Here is a 16,639-nt window from a genome sequence, read left to right as displayed (position 1 = left end):
GTACTCAGAAGAAGGCAAAGGGACATACACTAGGAAGCTCTACCTTGCTTCCTTGGTTTATCTAAAACCAATTTTGGAATTATTATATGGGGCAAAGGAAGTGGGCAACTTTTTTCCCTTCTATATGATTTAACAGGACTTCCTGGTGGTACAAAAAGAGCTCTGGTGGTGCTGCTAAACCCACTAGCTGTTTCATGGGAGACAGATGAGGCAATCTACTTCTATAAAGATTAGTAGCCTTGGAAACTCTATTTTAATCACTATGAGTAGAAAGGGAGCTCTGGTAGCATAGTGGCTAAGTCACTTGCCTGCTAACCAGAAGGCTGGCGGTTCAAACCCACCAGCCACTCCTCGGAAGGAAGGTTGGGCAATCCTACTTCCGTAGTGATACTGCCTCGGAAACCCAAGGAGGGGTCGCTATGAGTCGGGGCCGACTCGACGGCACATAACAACAACAACAACATGAGTAGAAATCAACTCAATGGCAGTGGGTTTTGGTGGAACAAATGATTAATGCATTTGGCTACTAACTTGAAGCTTGGAAATACGAATCCACTCAGAGTTATCTATGAAGAAAGGCTTGAGGATCTACTTCTGAAAAGTCAGTCCTTGAAAATCCAGTGGAACACAGTTCTACTCTGACACACGTTAGGTCACAATGAGTCCCACTCAACTTGATGGCAGCTGGTTTACTTATTTTGTATGACATAAATTCCACAAAAATGGAGAATGTTTGAACTTTTTGTATATCTAAGCTTCACATATAAATGTTTTGTGTACTTGTCTACTTACAACATCAGATTTGAAAATGAATCTGTGGCTTTATAATTAGGAAATAGCAACATAAAATATAAGAAAATAATTATAAAGCAGAAAAGATAAGGATGACTTTATTCCAAACATAAAACACTTTATTTTCTGTGAAAAAAAAAAAAAGAGTTGTCCCTTGCACATCAGGATGATACCAACAACTGGCCATATGTTCTTGAAGTGCTTCTCTTCTGGTGGAGACTGGTGACTCTCACCTCTTCTCTCTTGAGAGGAGGTGTTCATCACTGAGACTGCAGTTCAGGATTAATGCCAGTGTCTTATACTATGGAAAAGAACCTTCTCTCTTTGTGAACCAAATTGGCCTATATGAATATATAACCTATGAACTCGACCTTCCTCAGTCCTCACTTCAGTAACTAAATTATATCAGTATATAAAACATTACATTCTAACATACAAAATATAAGCCAATTGTTGTTGTTGTTGTTGTTATATGCCGTCGAGTCGGATCCGACTCATAGCAACCCCTCCTTGGGTTTCCAAGGCAGTATCACTACGGAAGTACATTGCCCCATCTTCCTTCTGAGGAGTGGCTAATGGGTTTGAACTGCCAACCTTCTGGTTAGCAGTCAAGTGCCTTAGGCACTATGCTACCAGAGCCCCCATATTACATATAATAAATCTATGCATCAATGATTCTTTAAGTTAAATAAAATACTGAAAAATACATAGCTCTTCAGGAAAGCACCTTCCTGGGGCTCACAAAATATAATTTTTCTATTCAATAGTTAATAACAGTTGGTCAATTTTTTCCACAGTTGAACCAGCTATTTGCTTTCAGGAGAGTCAAAATTCGCTTAGTGTTATGATCAAATTTGTATTGCCTTGTTCCATGGAAGAAATAGAAAAATCCTAGAAATAAAACAAAAGAGACTTATTATAATATACAAGTAGTTTCTAGTTTTCATTTGTATTCCCAAAAATACCAAGTCATTTGTGAAAACAAATATAGTTTGGAATTTGTTGTTCCAAATAAAAATCTTGATGCTATTATTATGGTCAAAAATGAAAAAAAAAAAAAGCAGAAAGGAGGAAATACATATATATTCCCTTACCATCTTTCTTGAAAACTGCATCAACTTTGTTGCCAATTCCAGGAAACTCATGAGCTATCATTTTGGGATAACCTGCATCCATGGATCGTCTATACTCATCATACCTGGTCAAGGAAGAATTAGCAGTGTCAGAACCTATAAGATCCCTCTGAATTCCAACATCAAATTCTAGTTTTCCAATAGGCTATACACTGTGTCCTATTAACCCTCTAATATCATTCTAAGAATGGTAAATTCCTTTTGGTTGAAGTAGCTCTGTAAAGATGAATGAACCTATTTTTGCATCTTCTTTTAAAAATTCAGCTCCCTATATTCACAGGACAGGTGTCACATGAAATATTAAATGAATACTGGGATGGCTACAGTCACCCATAGAAAAAGCAGCTGGTCATGGCTATATTAGCCTCACTTTAATATGCACAGAACTTTCCTTCTATGCAGAAAGCACTAAAACCCTATGGCTGCAGCTAGTCTTTACCTCCAGTACTTGTTAGCAACAAAGAAGTATGTTTTTCCAGTATCTTCTTCAGAAACAGCAGCATCGATATTCTTCACAGTTTTAGGGAAGCCGAAGGATGTGTGGATGTCCTTGGGGTATCCATGTAGCACTTCCTGCCCCTGAACAGCCCAGTATTTATTACCTGTCAGTCAAGAAATGGTGATGTAGATAGATTTGCTCAGGGTTCCAATAGACAGAAGGAGCACTTGTGGAGCAGTGCTCAAATAGATTTCTATCCAAGTCCTCTGTGTCACATGCTGGAGCAGTGTCCTGGCTGCACATTAGAATTGAATAGGCATATTTTTTAAAATACTGTTGCCAGGATCCTCCCCTAGACCGATCAAGTTAGTATATTTTTTAAAGCTTCCTAGGAGATTCTAATCTGTAGGAAGCTTTGAGAATGACTGGCTTATGGGGTTAAGGACCTCTTTCCCAAGTCAGATGTTTAAATAAATAGAGTAAATCATGCCACCTTAGTGATAGAAAGCTCATTTGTGCAGGTTGCCCATAGGAAGTTGACACCAATGCTATTCTAGCAGGCCCAGAGTAGTAATGACCCACAATCTGTAATAACCTTCAACTCTGGGTCAAAGCATTGGATTTGGGTAGAATAAGTTCCAAATTCTTAAACTTATGCTGCATCTAGATTCTGTGTGCTTATACTTAACAAGCCATGCATCACTTAAAAGTGATTTTATATCCTGAAGCAAGGATTACTCTATTTGCACAAATATGCTTATGTACCCCTTGTGAAAAAAACTGTTTGAAACTACTTCAGTTTCACGGCATAAAAGCCAGAGAGCCTGTTCCGAAGTTTTTTGGTCATCTCAACTACACTCAATTCTTTGCCAGGAATATATGACTGGACCAAATATCTTAATACTTGTCTACACTGTGTCAGATATATATTTGCAAAAATGCATGTATCGGGAACAATATCCACAAAGCCAGAAGCTTATCATTGGATTGTGTTTCATTCTGATAGAATCAAAGAAGTTTGTTCTATTGAATTGACAATAACTCAATAGTTCTCATATTTTATGTACTTATAAATTACCTAGAAAGCTTGTTAAAATTCAGATTCTCTAAAGAGGGTCTAGGGTAGGACTAGAGATTCTGTATTTCTAACAGACCTCTGAAGGATAGCATGGCTGCTGGCCTATGGACCATATCCTAGAAGAAAGTCTGTAGCTCTCCCACCTGGCTCTGTTCCCTACTCTCAGAAAGTTTCTTTATATTAAGATAAAAACTCATTGCCATGGAGTCAACTTCAACTCATGGTGACCCCATGTCTTCCAGAGCAGAATTTGCTCCACAGGGCATCTTGGTTGTAATCTTCACAGAAACAGATAACCGATCCTTTATTCCACAGCACCACTAGCTAGATTTAAATCCCCACCTTTAGGTTAGTTCCATACTTAGATTAGTAAACAGCACAAACTACTTGTCCACACAGGGACTTTTGTTTTAAGATTTTGATTCATAGCGACACTCATTGGTTTCTGAGGTGGTAAATCTTTACGGAATTAGATTGCCCAGTCTTCCTTCTGCAGAGCAGCTAGTGGGTTTGGACCTCTAACCTTCTGGTTAGCAGTCAAATGCTTTAGGCACTGCACTACCAGAGCTCCTTTGTTTTAAGATAAGTACTAGGATATTACAAAAATGGAAACTTTTAATTCCATACTCTATTGAAATGGCTCATATCTCTCAATTTATCTGTGAGCACTCTGAGAAATGTGGGGTGGGTTTTAAATAACGAGAGTCCTTGTGTGGTACAAACAGAAGGTTGGAGGTTTGTGTCCACCCACAGATGTCTGGAAAAAAGACCTACTTCCTTAAAATCAGCCATTCAAAACCATAACAGAGCACAGTTCTACTCTGACACATATGAGGTCACCATGAGTTGGAGCTTTGGTGGCGTAGTGCCTAAGGCATCTGACTGCTAACCAGAAGGCCAACAGTTCAAACTCACCAGCCACTCCTCAAAAGGAAGGTTGGACAATCTACTTCTATAGTGATACTGCCCGGGAAACCCAGAGAGGGGTCGCTACGAGTCAGATTTGACTCAATGGCAATGTGTGAGTGTGATGAGTTGGAAATAACTCAAAGGGCAACTGGGTGCTGGTTTAAATACATAAGTAATTTGCTCAGAAAGTATTCATAGAAGTCCAGATTTATAAATAGGTAGATTGGAAAATTTTTATCTCCAGCCATTTGCTTTCCACGTAAAATGTTTCAGAAATGCAATATTCAATTTGTAATTAAGATGATGGACTCCCATTGATTAGATAGGTGAAAGAATTTCAAAAGTTCATTGAGTGAAAATATCCAATAACTTCTTATATTTCAGCCCAAAACTTGTGGAAAATTAATCCATAAAAAGCAGTTAAAAATACATATATATGCATAAACATTACCTTTGAAAAACCTGACTTCATCTCTATCTGCAACTTCATAAACAGCTTGGAGTCCATTTGGAAGATGGGGCCAGAAAACAGAAATGAAATTGAGCTCAACTTCTGGGTAGAAGGAATTTATGCGCATGTAGAACCTGATTTAAAGAAACAAAAGACGTTTTGATGTAATAGCTAGCAATCTCTGGCTGGCATCCAGCTCTTTTCTATTGCTAGCACTAGTACTCTCCTGGTAAATATTTAACATTTGGCTTTAAAAAAGAAGTTCTGGCTTAGAGATTCATGGTAGTGCACCACTGTATAATATTCCAGCGCACAAATAACTCAAGAACATACATCAGTAATAAAATGTAATAAAATAATTATGAAGTGATTATTTAGTTTTAATATCATTTAATTGTAAGTTTATATAATGTAACTTTTAATAATGGCTCTGTTTAATAACCAACTTTTTAAAATTTAACAATTGGCTTTCAAAATTTAACAACAGGCTTTGGGAAGCAATCTGGAAACAGCTTCTGAACACCACTGGTTGGAACACAACAATGATTTCTCACATTTACTGACCACTTATAACATGCCAGATCCTGTGACTACATTCTGCCTCACCTCACAGATACCCAACAAAAGACAATTACTTTTAACTCACAAATGAGAAATTGATGTCAGGAAGGTTAGGGGAGGAATCTAACACCATGCACCTGGTAAGAGTCAAAGGTTAATTTTAAACTCAGGTGTGGTAGCCACTTTTTTTGTCATCCTTTAGTTGCGGGTTTATGTAATTGATTTTATAGTCTGTAGAGACTGGGTAAGTGCACAGTCCCACAAAATGTCATGGGGTTAGCAGAAGAGTTTTGCAGATACCACAACCAAAAACCAAAAAAACCAAACTCACTGCCCTCCAGTTGGATCTGACTCATAGCAACCCCTCCTTGGGTTTACAAGATGGTATCACTACAGAAGTAGATCACCCAACCTTCCTTCCGAGGAGTAGCTGGTGGGTTTGAACCACCAGCTTTCTGGCTAGCAGTCAAATACCTTAGGCACTACACCACCAGAGCTCCAGAAGGCCCCCAACAAACCAGAGTTGGGAAGGAACAAAAGACCATGCAGGAACTGGTTCATGGGAAAGAATATGGCCTAGCCATCAGGGATCTGACTTCCAGGTCCAGCCTGTGTCTACCTGCCTCTGAAGCCTTAGGCAAGTTATATATCTCAGGTACCATCTCTAGGCTTCTGAATCTTCCTGACCTGGCAACATTTAAATAATCTCAGTGTCCTGCAAATCCTATACCTGGTCCTCTCTCATGGAGTAATCCCTCAAATACTTGCTTGGATACTCATGCCCTGCTATCCTGAGAACTTTATTTCAACCCATCAAAAACAATGAATCCTGTTCATTGCCAGGGATAGGAGGGGAGGAGAGGAGCGAAAATAGTCAGATAGTTAAAGAAAAAAAAATCTTAACACCTCCCAGCAATGGGCTATGCCTGGAATGGTTTACATCCAGTGTTCTTATTCACTCAAAAATGTAGTAAAGAAGAAGATGGACGGAAAGCATTAGGAGTAGCATCCTGCATTCTGGAATAGATATGACCCCAAAACTGTAGATCACCAACCACAACTCTACAAGAAGGGAGCCTTCTGTGTGCTGAGGGGAAATTAGGCTTTCAGACTGTCCTGAATTTTATGAGAAGATACTCTTTAGCAGTACTGTTCTTTTTGGTGGGCTGCATCATTCAGATATACTGTATTATTATTTTGTCTGGCCCTTTAGCTATCAGTATGGTAGAGAGAAGAATCCAGTCCCTGTCTGTGAGGCATCTCAGCCTTCTTGAATCCACACTCTGCAGAGGAAGCCCTAGGATCCTTCTTCCAGAAAGAGGGAAGAACTAAGTAGTGACTACCCAAATCTGCCTAAGGGGGTTCTCATGAACTCTTGGGAATATGTACCCAGCAATTACACCTTCTCTTCTCTGAGCCTCCAGGAAGGAACAGAGACCTACCAGGACCACAGGCTTTAGGAAAGCCATCTTTGCAGGATGGAAAGGGTAAAAGTTAAAGGGTTGCCTTGCCGTTCTGGGCTTCAGGCAGCACCCTCACTGGCCTGATCCGAACCAAAAATACAAACTCACTATCATCAAGTTGATTTCGACTCATAGCAACCCCTATTGGGTTTCCAAGGTGGTAAATCTTTACAGAATTAGATTGCCCTATCTTCCTTCTGTGGAGTAGCTGGTGGGTTTGAACTGCCAACCTTCTGGTTAGCAGTCAAATGCCATAGGCACTGCACCACCAGAGCTCCTTCTGGCCTGATACCAAAGAAAACAAAAAACAAACAAACAAACAAACAAAACTCACTGCCACTGAATTGGCCTGATAGTGCTATGAAAAAGACTGATACTAAAAAACTTATTCTCGTAAAGAAGTGTTGTGAAAAGAGCCCTGGAGTACAGATCAGAAGACCAATTACTGCTCTGTCACCAGAGACCTCTATACCCAGAAAGAATCTCTTTTCTCTTGTCATTACTTTACTGATTTACAAAATGGGATTATACCAACTGATCTTCTACTTCCATGATATATTTCTGAGAATCAAGTGAAAAATTACATGTGGAAATCAAAGTTGCTTTACCAAAAAAAAAAAAAGAAAAAAAAACCCTACTGCCATTGAATCAATTCCCACTCATAGCGACTACCATAGGGTTTCCAAGGCTGTAAACCTTTACTAAACAGACTGCAAACCTTTACTAAACAGACTGCAAACCTTTACTAAACAGACTGCCTCATCTTTCTCCCACAGAGAAGCTGGTGGGTTTGAACCACTGATCTTTGGTTAGCAGCCCAAAGTCTTAACCACACTGCCACCAGAGCTCCTTCAAAATTGCTATAAGTAAATTATATTGTACAAATGTAAGTAATTACACCAACATAATTGTGAAAGAAAACAAATATAACATGAAAATAACTTGACGACAGTGAGTTTGGTTTTGGTTTGAGTTGGAATCGACTAGATAGCAATAAAGTTTTCTTTGTCGTCGTTTGATTTCTCAGGGAAGCAATAAGTTCTACTAGTATTTAATGGGAGCTCTGGTAGTGTAGTGCCTAAGGCACTTGAATGCTAACCAGAAGGCTGGCGGTTCAAACCCCCCAGCCACTCCTCAGAAGGAAGATTGGGCAATCTACTTCCGTAGTGATGTCACCCCGGAAACCCAAGGAGGGATTGCTATGAGTCATAGAGTTCATAGCAGTGAATGTTATTATTACAAATTCAGAACATACAGAATAATTGATTTCTTACCTGTCTTTAAAGAACATTAGTTCTCCTCGAATCGTAGTTACAGCATCAAAGGTAAGCTTACTATCACATGCCTGTGGGGTTTGTGGGGCTATTGGTTGGGTGGAATCTTGGGAAGGTCCTAAAGAAACCAAGAAAGAGATCTGGAGTTAGTTTTGGCTGGAACCGAAAACCATATAAGCAGTGAAAGACAACTTATTAAAGGATACAATTAAAGACTGTTCTATTTAAAATACATATAAAGCTCAATAGCCATTTATCTACAGTGTTTTTCTTTACACTCACCATAGATGGTCTGGATTCCATTGATGTCATCCTGAGATAGCTGAACATCACCACTGAAGATGTAATTGGGGTACATTAAAGCCCCAATATCAGTAGAATGGGAGAGTCCAAGGGAATGACCCAGTTCATGAGCCGCAACACGATACAAGTTGTAATCTAAAAAACCCAACAAGCTCATTTACAATTATTGAAAATATATTCAGTCTTTGAGTCTTTTAAATAAGAAGTAATCTACATTCTATAAGGCTAATGCTCTTATTGCACAGTGAGGTTTTGAAATATGTGTAAAACTTTTTCTGAAAGCAGAAAGATTTAATTTACTAATAGTGAAGAGGCAGATTAAGTCTCACCATAATTATACTGATACAATTAAAAGACAAGCTCTGCGGAGTGACAAGTTAGACAGTCCTACCACTGATTAGATGGCACATATTCTTTATCAGAAGGAGCATTAGTGGTGGTATGGTTAAGTGACTGGCTGCTAACCAAATGATGAGCAGTTTGAACCCACCACACTCCAGAAGAAACTGGCAATATGTTTTCATAAAGTTTATACCATTGAAAGCCCTATAGGATAGTTCTATTCTGTGTTATAGTGTGCTTAGGGCATTTGACTGCTAACCAGAAGGCTGGCAGTTCAAGCCCACCAGCCACTCCTCAGAAGGAAGATTGGGCAGTCTACTTCTGTAATGATACTGCCTCAGAAACCCAAGGAGCGGTCGCTATGAGTCAGATCCGACTTGACGACAGTGAGTTTGGTTTTGGTTTGAGTTGGAATCGACTAGATAGCAATAAAGTTTTCTTTGTCGTCGTTTGATTTCTCAGGGAAGCAATAAGTTCTACTAGTATTTAATGGGAGCTCTGGTAGTGTAGTGCCTAAGGCACTTGAATGCTAACCAGAAGGCTGGCGGTTCAAACCCCCCAGCCACTCCTCAGAAGGAAGATTGGGCAATCTACTTCCGTAGTGATGTCACCCCGGAAACCCAAGGAGGGATTGCTATGAGTCAGGTCTGACTCGACAGCACATAACAACAGCACAAGTATTTAATAGTTTTCTGTATTTACAAAATTGAAAAAAAAATCTCCCTTCCTTTAATTTCCATATAATCTTATTACTGCTGTTAAATTTTGGTGTGTCGTTATAGTTACAAAAGTCTATGAAGATTCTCATACTAAAAAATTAAGGTTTTCTGGTATGTTGCTTCCTTAAAAAGTTGGAAATAGAAATACTGTCTGATTCAGCAATCCCACTATTAAATATATATCTTAAAGAACTGAGAATTGAGACACAAACAGATACATGTACACCCATGTTCATCGTAGCACTATTCACAATAGCAAAAACATGGAAACTATTTAAATGTCCATCAATGAATGAATGGATAAACACACTACGGGACAAGCACACAATGGAATATTAAGCCACCTAAAAGAATGATGATGAATCTACAAAACATCTCATAACACAGATGAATCTAGAGGACATTATGCTAAGTGAAATTAGTCTATCACAAAAGGACAAATACTGTATGAGACCACTACTGTAAAAAGTCAAGAAAGGGTTTCACACAGAAAGAAATGAGGAAGGCTGAAACAAAAGGCTGAAGGAGCCCATCACTGAAACCTTCAAAACCTTTACAAGCGTTTAACAGGCAGGATTAAAGTAGGCATTAATCTTGGTGATTAACACACTGTCTTTCCCTTCTGTTATCATTCTCATCTGAGTAAATAGTATAGCCAGCCTTTATTTATGACATTGAGATCTTTAGATCTACTATTCCTAATGGTGTATTCCTTAAAAGATAACTCTTCCCCAATTAGTTATAGCTGAGAGCCATAGCCCATTACAATGTGGCCATGGGAAATGTGACACAGGGCCTCGGGCAACCAAGATAAGGAGGAAGTGGAGATAACTCCCAGACAGAGAAGCCTGGAGATGCCCACTCTCATACCATCCCTCTTGCAGAATCAATCTCTCTAGACAGGTGCAAGGCACCTGAGGGACCGAAGATGGTTTCTTTGTCCCTGACCAGAAGAAAGGCCAAGAGACTACCAGACAAATACAACTCATGCTGTAATGAAAACACTATTAGCATTCTTAAGACCTAAACCTTCTCAGCCCGATTCCCTTTAAAAGCCCTAACCATTCCCCAGCTCGGGGAGACAGACATTTTGGAGAAACAATTCTCACTGTCTCCTTAGGTATCTATACTCAATAAACTTTTTGCTTTCTCTCTTCAACCTGTTGTTATTATTGGCTCTTCACAACAGGGGGTAAGGACTTTGTTTACAACAGAAACATTCTTTGAATGATTAACAGGGTGGGAGAGGAGGGGAGGGAAAATTACTAAGTAGGTAAGAGATATGTATTTATAAGGGTGAAGAAAAAAACATACAAATAGTGGGATCATTAAGGAAAAGGAAGACATGGAGAGGTGCACAAGCGTTACAGACAACAAAGGTAAATACTATCACATACACAATGCTGCATTGTCAGCAATAGCAAACATTAATCTATGACATGAACATAGATAGGCAAGCAACATGATCAGGTATGGGTAGGCAAATGAGACTATACCCACAACCATACGTAGATGTGGCAGATGATATTTCTGCATAAGTACACATATAAGCTTTAGTAATGTCCATATGTGCAGTAGAACTAACAAGGGGCAAAGATATCAAAAGTTCTTAGCTATAACCAAACACCTAGAGGGAGTGGGTCAATGGGCCTACAAGCTCAGGACCATAGTCACAGGGAACATTGAGGTCAATTGGCATAACATAATCCATAAAGACATTTTTCTACATTCTACTTTTGTGAGTAGTGACTAAGGTCTGAAAAGTTTGTGAGAGACCACCTAAGGTGCAACAATGGATCTCTCCTCCTCCAGAACAAAGTAGAATGAAGAATATAAAAAACACAGGGAAAGAAAACCAAATGAATGGAAACAATCAGTCCTAGCAACTGGTACACCATCTGATCTGCAACCTATACAACTATGAGACCAGAAGAACTAGATGGTGCCCGGCTACCACTGTCATCCACTTGGAAGGGATGTACGAGATCCTGCATAGAGAGGGAGAACAATGTGGAACAAAACTCAAAATCATTTGGAGGCAAAAAAAAAAAAAAAAGAAGGTGGGGACCAGGTTTGCTGGTCCAATAGAGCCTGGTGAAACCACTGAGACTATGGCCCCTAGCTGCCCTTCAGGTCTGGAATTGAACCCACACCTGTGGTTTCCAGCCAAACAAAGTACAGGCAAGTGAGTTAAACATTTACCTCAAGTAGACACACACCCTGGAGAGAACAATCATGGGAGAAGGAAGGGCTGCTTGTGCACAGGGAGACAGCTCAGGGCGCAGAAGAGTATGGAGGGATGGACACTGGGAAGAGGTAACTATGGGGAGGAAGTGGGAGGGGAACTATTGCACTGTAAATTTTGGTCAATGACATGAGACAAAGTATATGTGAACTGCTGTATGAAAAGTGAATTTACTCTGTAAATCTTCACCCAAATCAAAAAAAAAAAAAACACAGGGAAAAAATTAGTCCTTGTGAACCTCAGCCTCCATGACCCTGAGACTAGAAGAAGAGATAATGCCTGACTACCTCTGTCAACAATTCTGGAAGGAATCCCAGTAAAAGGCCCTGGATAGAGTGGGAGAAAAGCAGAGGGAAAAAAACCTCAAAATGTTGATAGGGATGTGTGAAACCCCAGAGATTATGGCCCTTAGTCACCCTTTAGGCCTTGAACTGGACCCACATCCTTGGTTCAACTTTCAGCCAAACAATAGACAGGTAAACAATAACACTAGGAATGTATGGGCTTCTTAGAACAATCAAACATAAGAGAGCAAAGGAGCATCATTTGCCCAAGGGTAAAACTCAGAAGGCAGCAAATGGATAGGAAAGCAGGACAAAGGGAAATCGTAACCACAGGGAAGAAGTGGGAAAAATACTGTTACAGTGTGAGGACTGTAATCAATGTCGTGAAACAAAATATGTATGAGCTGTTGAAATTAGAAAATCAATTTACTTTGTAAAAACTCTCACTCAAATCACAATAACAGTTCAAAAAATGAAAATAAATTAAGGTTTCAGCACTTTCTTAACAGAATTTTCAAGACTGGCATATTTGTAGCCAGTAAAATGTTACTACTATTTTTCTGTAATAATTGTGCATTATCTAATAAAATTGACAGAATAATCAAAATAAATAAAATGTTACTAGCAGAAAAAACCTTTCCTTTTACTTTTTAAAATGTATTATTAATTTTGTAAGTGACAATAGTAAAAATGCCTTTTGTTAATGTGTTCATTCAGTTCAATCACTCAGTATTGCAATGAACTATGAAGGGGTGAGGGTGAAATAGATGCAAAATTGGCTGACTTACCTCTGAAATTGTTAGTCCACCTTTCATCTTCATCAAAATGAGCATCCCCTCCAATACCTGGGCCTGGTTGAAAAGCATGAGCAAGGTTTCCTCCAGGTCCATCAAAGGGAGAATTGTCGCGATGATCTGAAAAAACAGAATTCAACCAATGCCTTTCTTGGTTCTTATTTAGACTACCCAGGAAGGCCAGCATTGTTTTGTTAAGATGCAACAGACTTACATCAGATGCGATGTAGTCTCCCTCCTTTAACTCGTAAAATCAACATTCCTCCTAAAGAAGGATTTCCAGCTACAAAGCTGAAGAGGGTTACTAGCAAGGTGAAGTTAAGACAACAATACTAGCAGAATACAAGAAGAGCTTACCTCCCCGAACAAAGGATATCATTATGTCTGCTTGACCCTCAGAGACTTTGGTGAACTTCAAGGGAGTGACATTACTCCAGAGTTGGAAGGCTTTCTCAATTGCATGGTCCACATCTGCTTGAGGTAAATCGGGTGTGTAATTTTCTATCCTTAAAATGAAACAGGAGAGAACGAAGATAAGCTAGGCCTTATTTCTTCCCACTGCGATGAGAAATGGCATTGACATTCTGCTGTTCAGTCTGCTTACTTGTAGGTCAGTTGTGTTTTCTCCCACTGAGGATGCCCTTCAGTGAGGACAAACCGAGCCACATCGGGCACCCCGCATCTAGGCTTCTTCATCACTTTCAAGGTTTCAGCATCTGGCTTCCCAGTCACCTTCAGCCCAAAGAATTCCTGCATTTGCTTCAGCTTTTCAATCACTAGGCCACTATCTCCCTTCCTTTCAGTTTGGTCTCCCTCATTCTTCAGGTCGTAGTAGTCTTCCAGGTATTTCTGGTAAAAAAACAAAAAAAATTGAAATACAGATGGGAAATCTTTCTAATTGAAAATAATAATAATAAATTGACAGCATGAAGTTTTAGTTGAAGCAGAGAACTACTTTTAAAATTTGGTTTTAGATTTTGTGAGCCTTATTATCCTTATTAAGGAGCTCTGATGACATAGTGTCTAAAGCATTTAACTGCTAACAAGAAGGTTGGAGATTCAAACCCACTAGCTACTCTGCAGAATGTAGATTGGGCAATCTACGTTTGTAAAGATTTACTGCCTCAGACTCAATGGCAGTGAGGTTTTTTGTTTGTTTGTTTGTTTATTGTCCTTATTACAGAAGCTCTGGTGGTGAAGTGGGTAAGACATGTGACTACTAACCAGAAGGCCAGAGGTTCAAACCCACCAGCCATTCTGAGGGAGGAAGATGAGGCAATCTACTTTTGTAAAGATTTACAGCCTTGGAAATCCTATGGGGGCCTCTATGAGTTAGAATCGACTCAATGGCAGTGGGTTTATTATCCTTAGTATTAGCAAAAAATGCAAATGCAGAGTAGAAATTCTACTACCGTTAATTATTATGAAGTGGGAATTACAATTTTTAAAGCCTAATTTTCATACTAAGGAGCTCTGGTTGCATAGTGCCCAAGGCATTCCACTGCTAACCAGAAGGCCAGTGGTTCAAGCCCACCAGCCACGCCTCGGAAGGAAGTTTGGGCAATCTACTTCTGTAGTGATACTGCCTTGGAAACCCAAGGAAGGATCGTTATGAGTCCAATTCGACTCCACAGCAGTGAGTTTTTTTTCTTAATTTTCATACTGCTCTTTTCGGTCCATTTTACCTTCAATTGGTCTATCCCTGGTCAGAGAAATTTTTAAAGAAGATACTATTTCTGGTTTTTTTTTTTTTTTTTTTAATTACTCTGTAAAAGAACTGTATCCTTAAACGAACTCCCTTATACTACTATTGAAAAAAAGCATGCCATTTCTTCCATGTGAAATTCATTATTTACCTGTACCGTCTCTACGTCTTGCTCTTGTGTTTCTGAAGTTGCTGGGAAGCCTTGAGACCCCAGACCCCAGAGAAGCAGCAGGAACAGAAGAAGGGTGGGCATGTTGGCCATTGTCTTCTTTGTAGGTGCTCCAATATCTCAGCCAGGAAGCTCCCTCTTTATATAGAGCTCTTGCACTTTTAGAAAACCCAAGGCTGTGTGACTCACATTTCATAACATCCTCTTGATTAGCAATAAACAACCTGAGCAATCATCAGAAATGTTGACTCCAAGCAGATTATGTAGATCCATTTGGTGTTGCAATATCATGATTAATATCCAACAGGACTTATGTGAAGGAAACACACTCCTCCATGCACACAGTTGCTTACTCCATTTCATTTCTATTCTGTTTGGGAAAAGCTTCCTTTATATACAGATGTCAAAGAACACACCATGACCTTTTTTAAAAATGCACTTTACAACTTGATTATACCAAAAAAAGAAAGAAAATACACTGTGCAACTTGCTTGTGCTGGTTGTCAAGTGTTCCTGGACTCTGCACATACCAGGCACCCAGCACAGTAGTCAGAACTGCTGACTCAATAATCTGACCTATGGCTGCTCAGCGCCTGTACTGACCAAAGCTCACCTCCTTAGGCTGAACTTTGCAGTGACTCACCTGGGTTTTCTGGTACACCTTCTGCTTATGCTAAGATGCCTGATACACTATTTCAATAGCATCATCTCTTCCCTTAATCTTCATCCAGGATTTGAGAGCCTTTGCTGAGAAGCTCCCTAGTCTATAGGTGGAATACAAGATCATTCCTTGCCCTGTCCTATCAGCATCACAGACCAAACAGGAGCCCTTCTCTAAAACCTGTCCCAATGGGCCAGGTAAGGCAGGAGCTGGAAAGAGATCAAGCATGAGTTGAGTTCTTGTTTTTAACCATTCTTGTTCCCCTCCGTGAGGGCACATCTTTGTCCTGTGGAAGTGGGTTGCATATGTATTCATTCTTGTATTCTGCATTCACCCATTCAAAATAATTTTTATCTAGAATCTTCTGTGCACCGATTACTAAGGGAAAACCAAATGAAAATTGTTGCCATCAAGTTGATTCCAGCCCATAGTGAAAACACGTGCTACAGAATAGAAAAGCATTCCATAGGGTTTTCATGGCTGTGATCTTCAGAAGCAGATCACCAGGTCTTCCTTTAAAGGCACCTCTGGGTGGGTTTAAACCTCTGGTCTTTCAGTTAATTGTCAATAGCTTAACTACACTACCCAGACACCCCACCTCCAATTACTAAAGGAGGTGGGCTTATTAGTATAGGTATCTCATGGCATGCCTTAACATAGCTGTAATGAAAGTCTCTATGAACTGTATGGGTTAGTTTTGCAATGTGCATGAGGAGGAAAAGATTCTGGAGCTATTCTAAAGTTTCTGGACCTTCATTAATCATTCTTCTTCTTCCATGAATTTGGCCAAATCTCAGTGCCCCTTCTAGTATTATTTTTGTGTTTTTCTTTAAATTCCATCAATTTAAAAATTTTACCTCATTTTGTGCCATGCTATCAGTAAAATCATACACATTAAAATGTATACACATTAAAATAAATTGATATGTAGTGAAAAATGTACATTCATGTACTCACAGCCCACAACAAATTATCTTGTGTGCCATCAGTGGCATTCATACCATCCTTTGTGAAAACAACAACCACCACCTCCTAACATATCTCTGTAGCTTCCTCTACTCATTGCTACCTACTTCCTTGAAAGTGTTTAAATGAGACACAAAGTTAAGGGACACTTGCCTGAATTCTCCATTTCTGTACTTTAGAGTCTCTCCCACTCTTCCCACTATGTCATTCGGTTTCTCAGAACTTTATCTCATTACTGATTACTGTTTTCTTCACAAGAACAACATCTTATGCAGAAATAATGCCTCAGTGTATGTGAAATAAGAAGCCCTGGGTGACTCTGTGGTTCAGTGCTTGGCTGTTAACTGAAAG

At 39.5% G+C, this 16,639-nt stretch overlaps 1 protein-coding gene across 1 annotated transcript; it reads right to left on the bottom strand.

Moving 5' to 3' along the window:
* Positions 1-1,573: 1,573 nt before the first annotated feature.
* Positions 1,574-14,754, bottom strand: LOC103201333 (interstitial collagenase). The gene is made up of 10 exons (XM_007946007.2): positions 14,644-14,754; positions 13,392-13,636; positions 13,145-13,293; positions 12,782-12,907; positions 8,383-8,538; positions 8,101-8,218; positions 4,803-4,936; positions 2,365-2,527; positions 1,887-1,990; positions 1,574-1,683 (listed from the first exon to the last, which is right to left on the bottom strand). Exons 1-10 carry the CDS (start codon positions 14,752-14,754, stop codon positions 1,574-1,576), a joined length of 1,416 nt encoding a protein of 471 aa, XP_007944198.1.
* Between the last annotated feature and the right edge of the window lie 1,885 nt (positions 14,755-16,639).

The sequence above is a fragment of the Orycteropus afer genome, unplaced genomic scaffold (assembly GCF_000298275.1).
Source record: "Orycteropus afer afer isolate SDZICR_OR568_19922 unplaced genomic scaffold, OryAfe1.0 scaffold00147, whole genome shotgun sequence".
In the NCBI taxonomy this organism is placed as follows: domain Eukaryota; kingdom Metazoa; phylum Chordata; class Mammalia; order Tubulidentata; family Orycteropodidae; genus Orycteropus; species Orycteropus afer.
This window is presented reverse-complemented; position numbering and strand designations above follow the sequence as displayed.

What these genes read in the sequence shown, in the direction of transcription:
- LOC103201333 (XM_007946007.2), bottom strand. Translation starts at nt 14,754, where the DNA reads ATGGCCAACATGCCCACCCTTCTTCTGTTCCTGCTGCTTCTCTGGGGT. An exon ending in GATATCCTTTGTTCGGGGAG is followed by an intron (nt 12,908 to 13,144) that starts GTAAGCTCTTCT and finishes CTGTTTTTTCAG; the next exon opens with ATCATCGCGACAATTCTCCC. An exon ending in CTAATGTTCTTTAAAGACAG is followed by an intron (nt 4,937 to 8,100) that starts GTAAGAAATCAA and finishes TCTTTAAATCAG; the next exon opens with GTTCTACATGCGCATAAATT.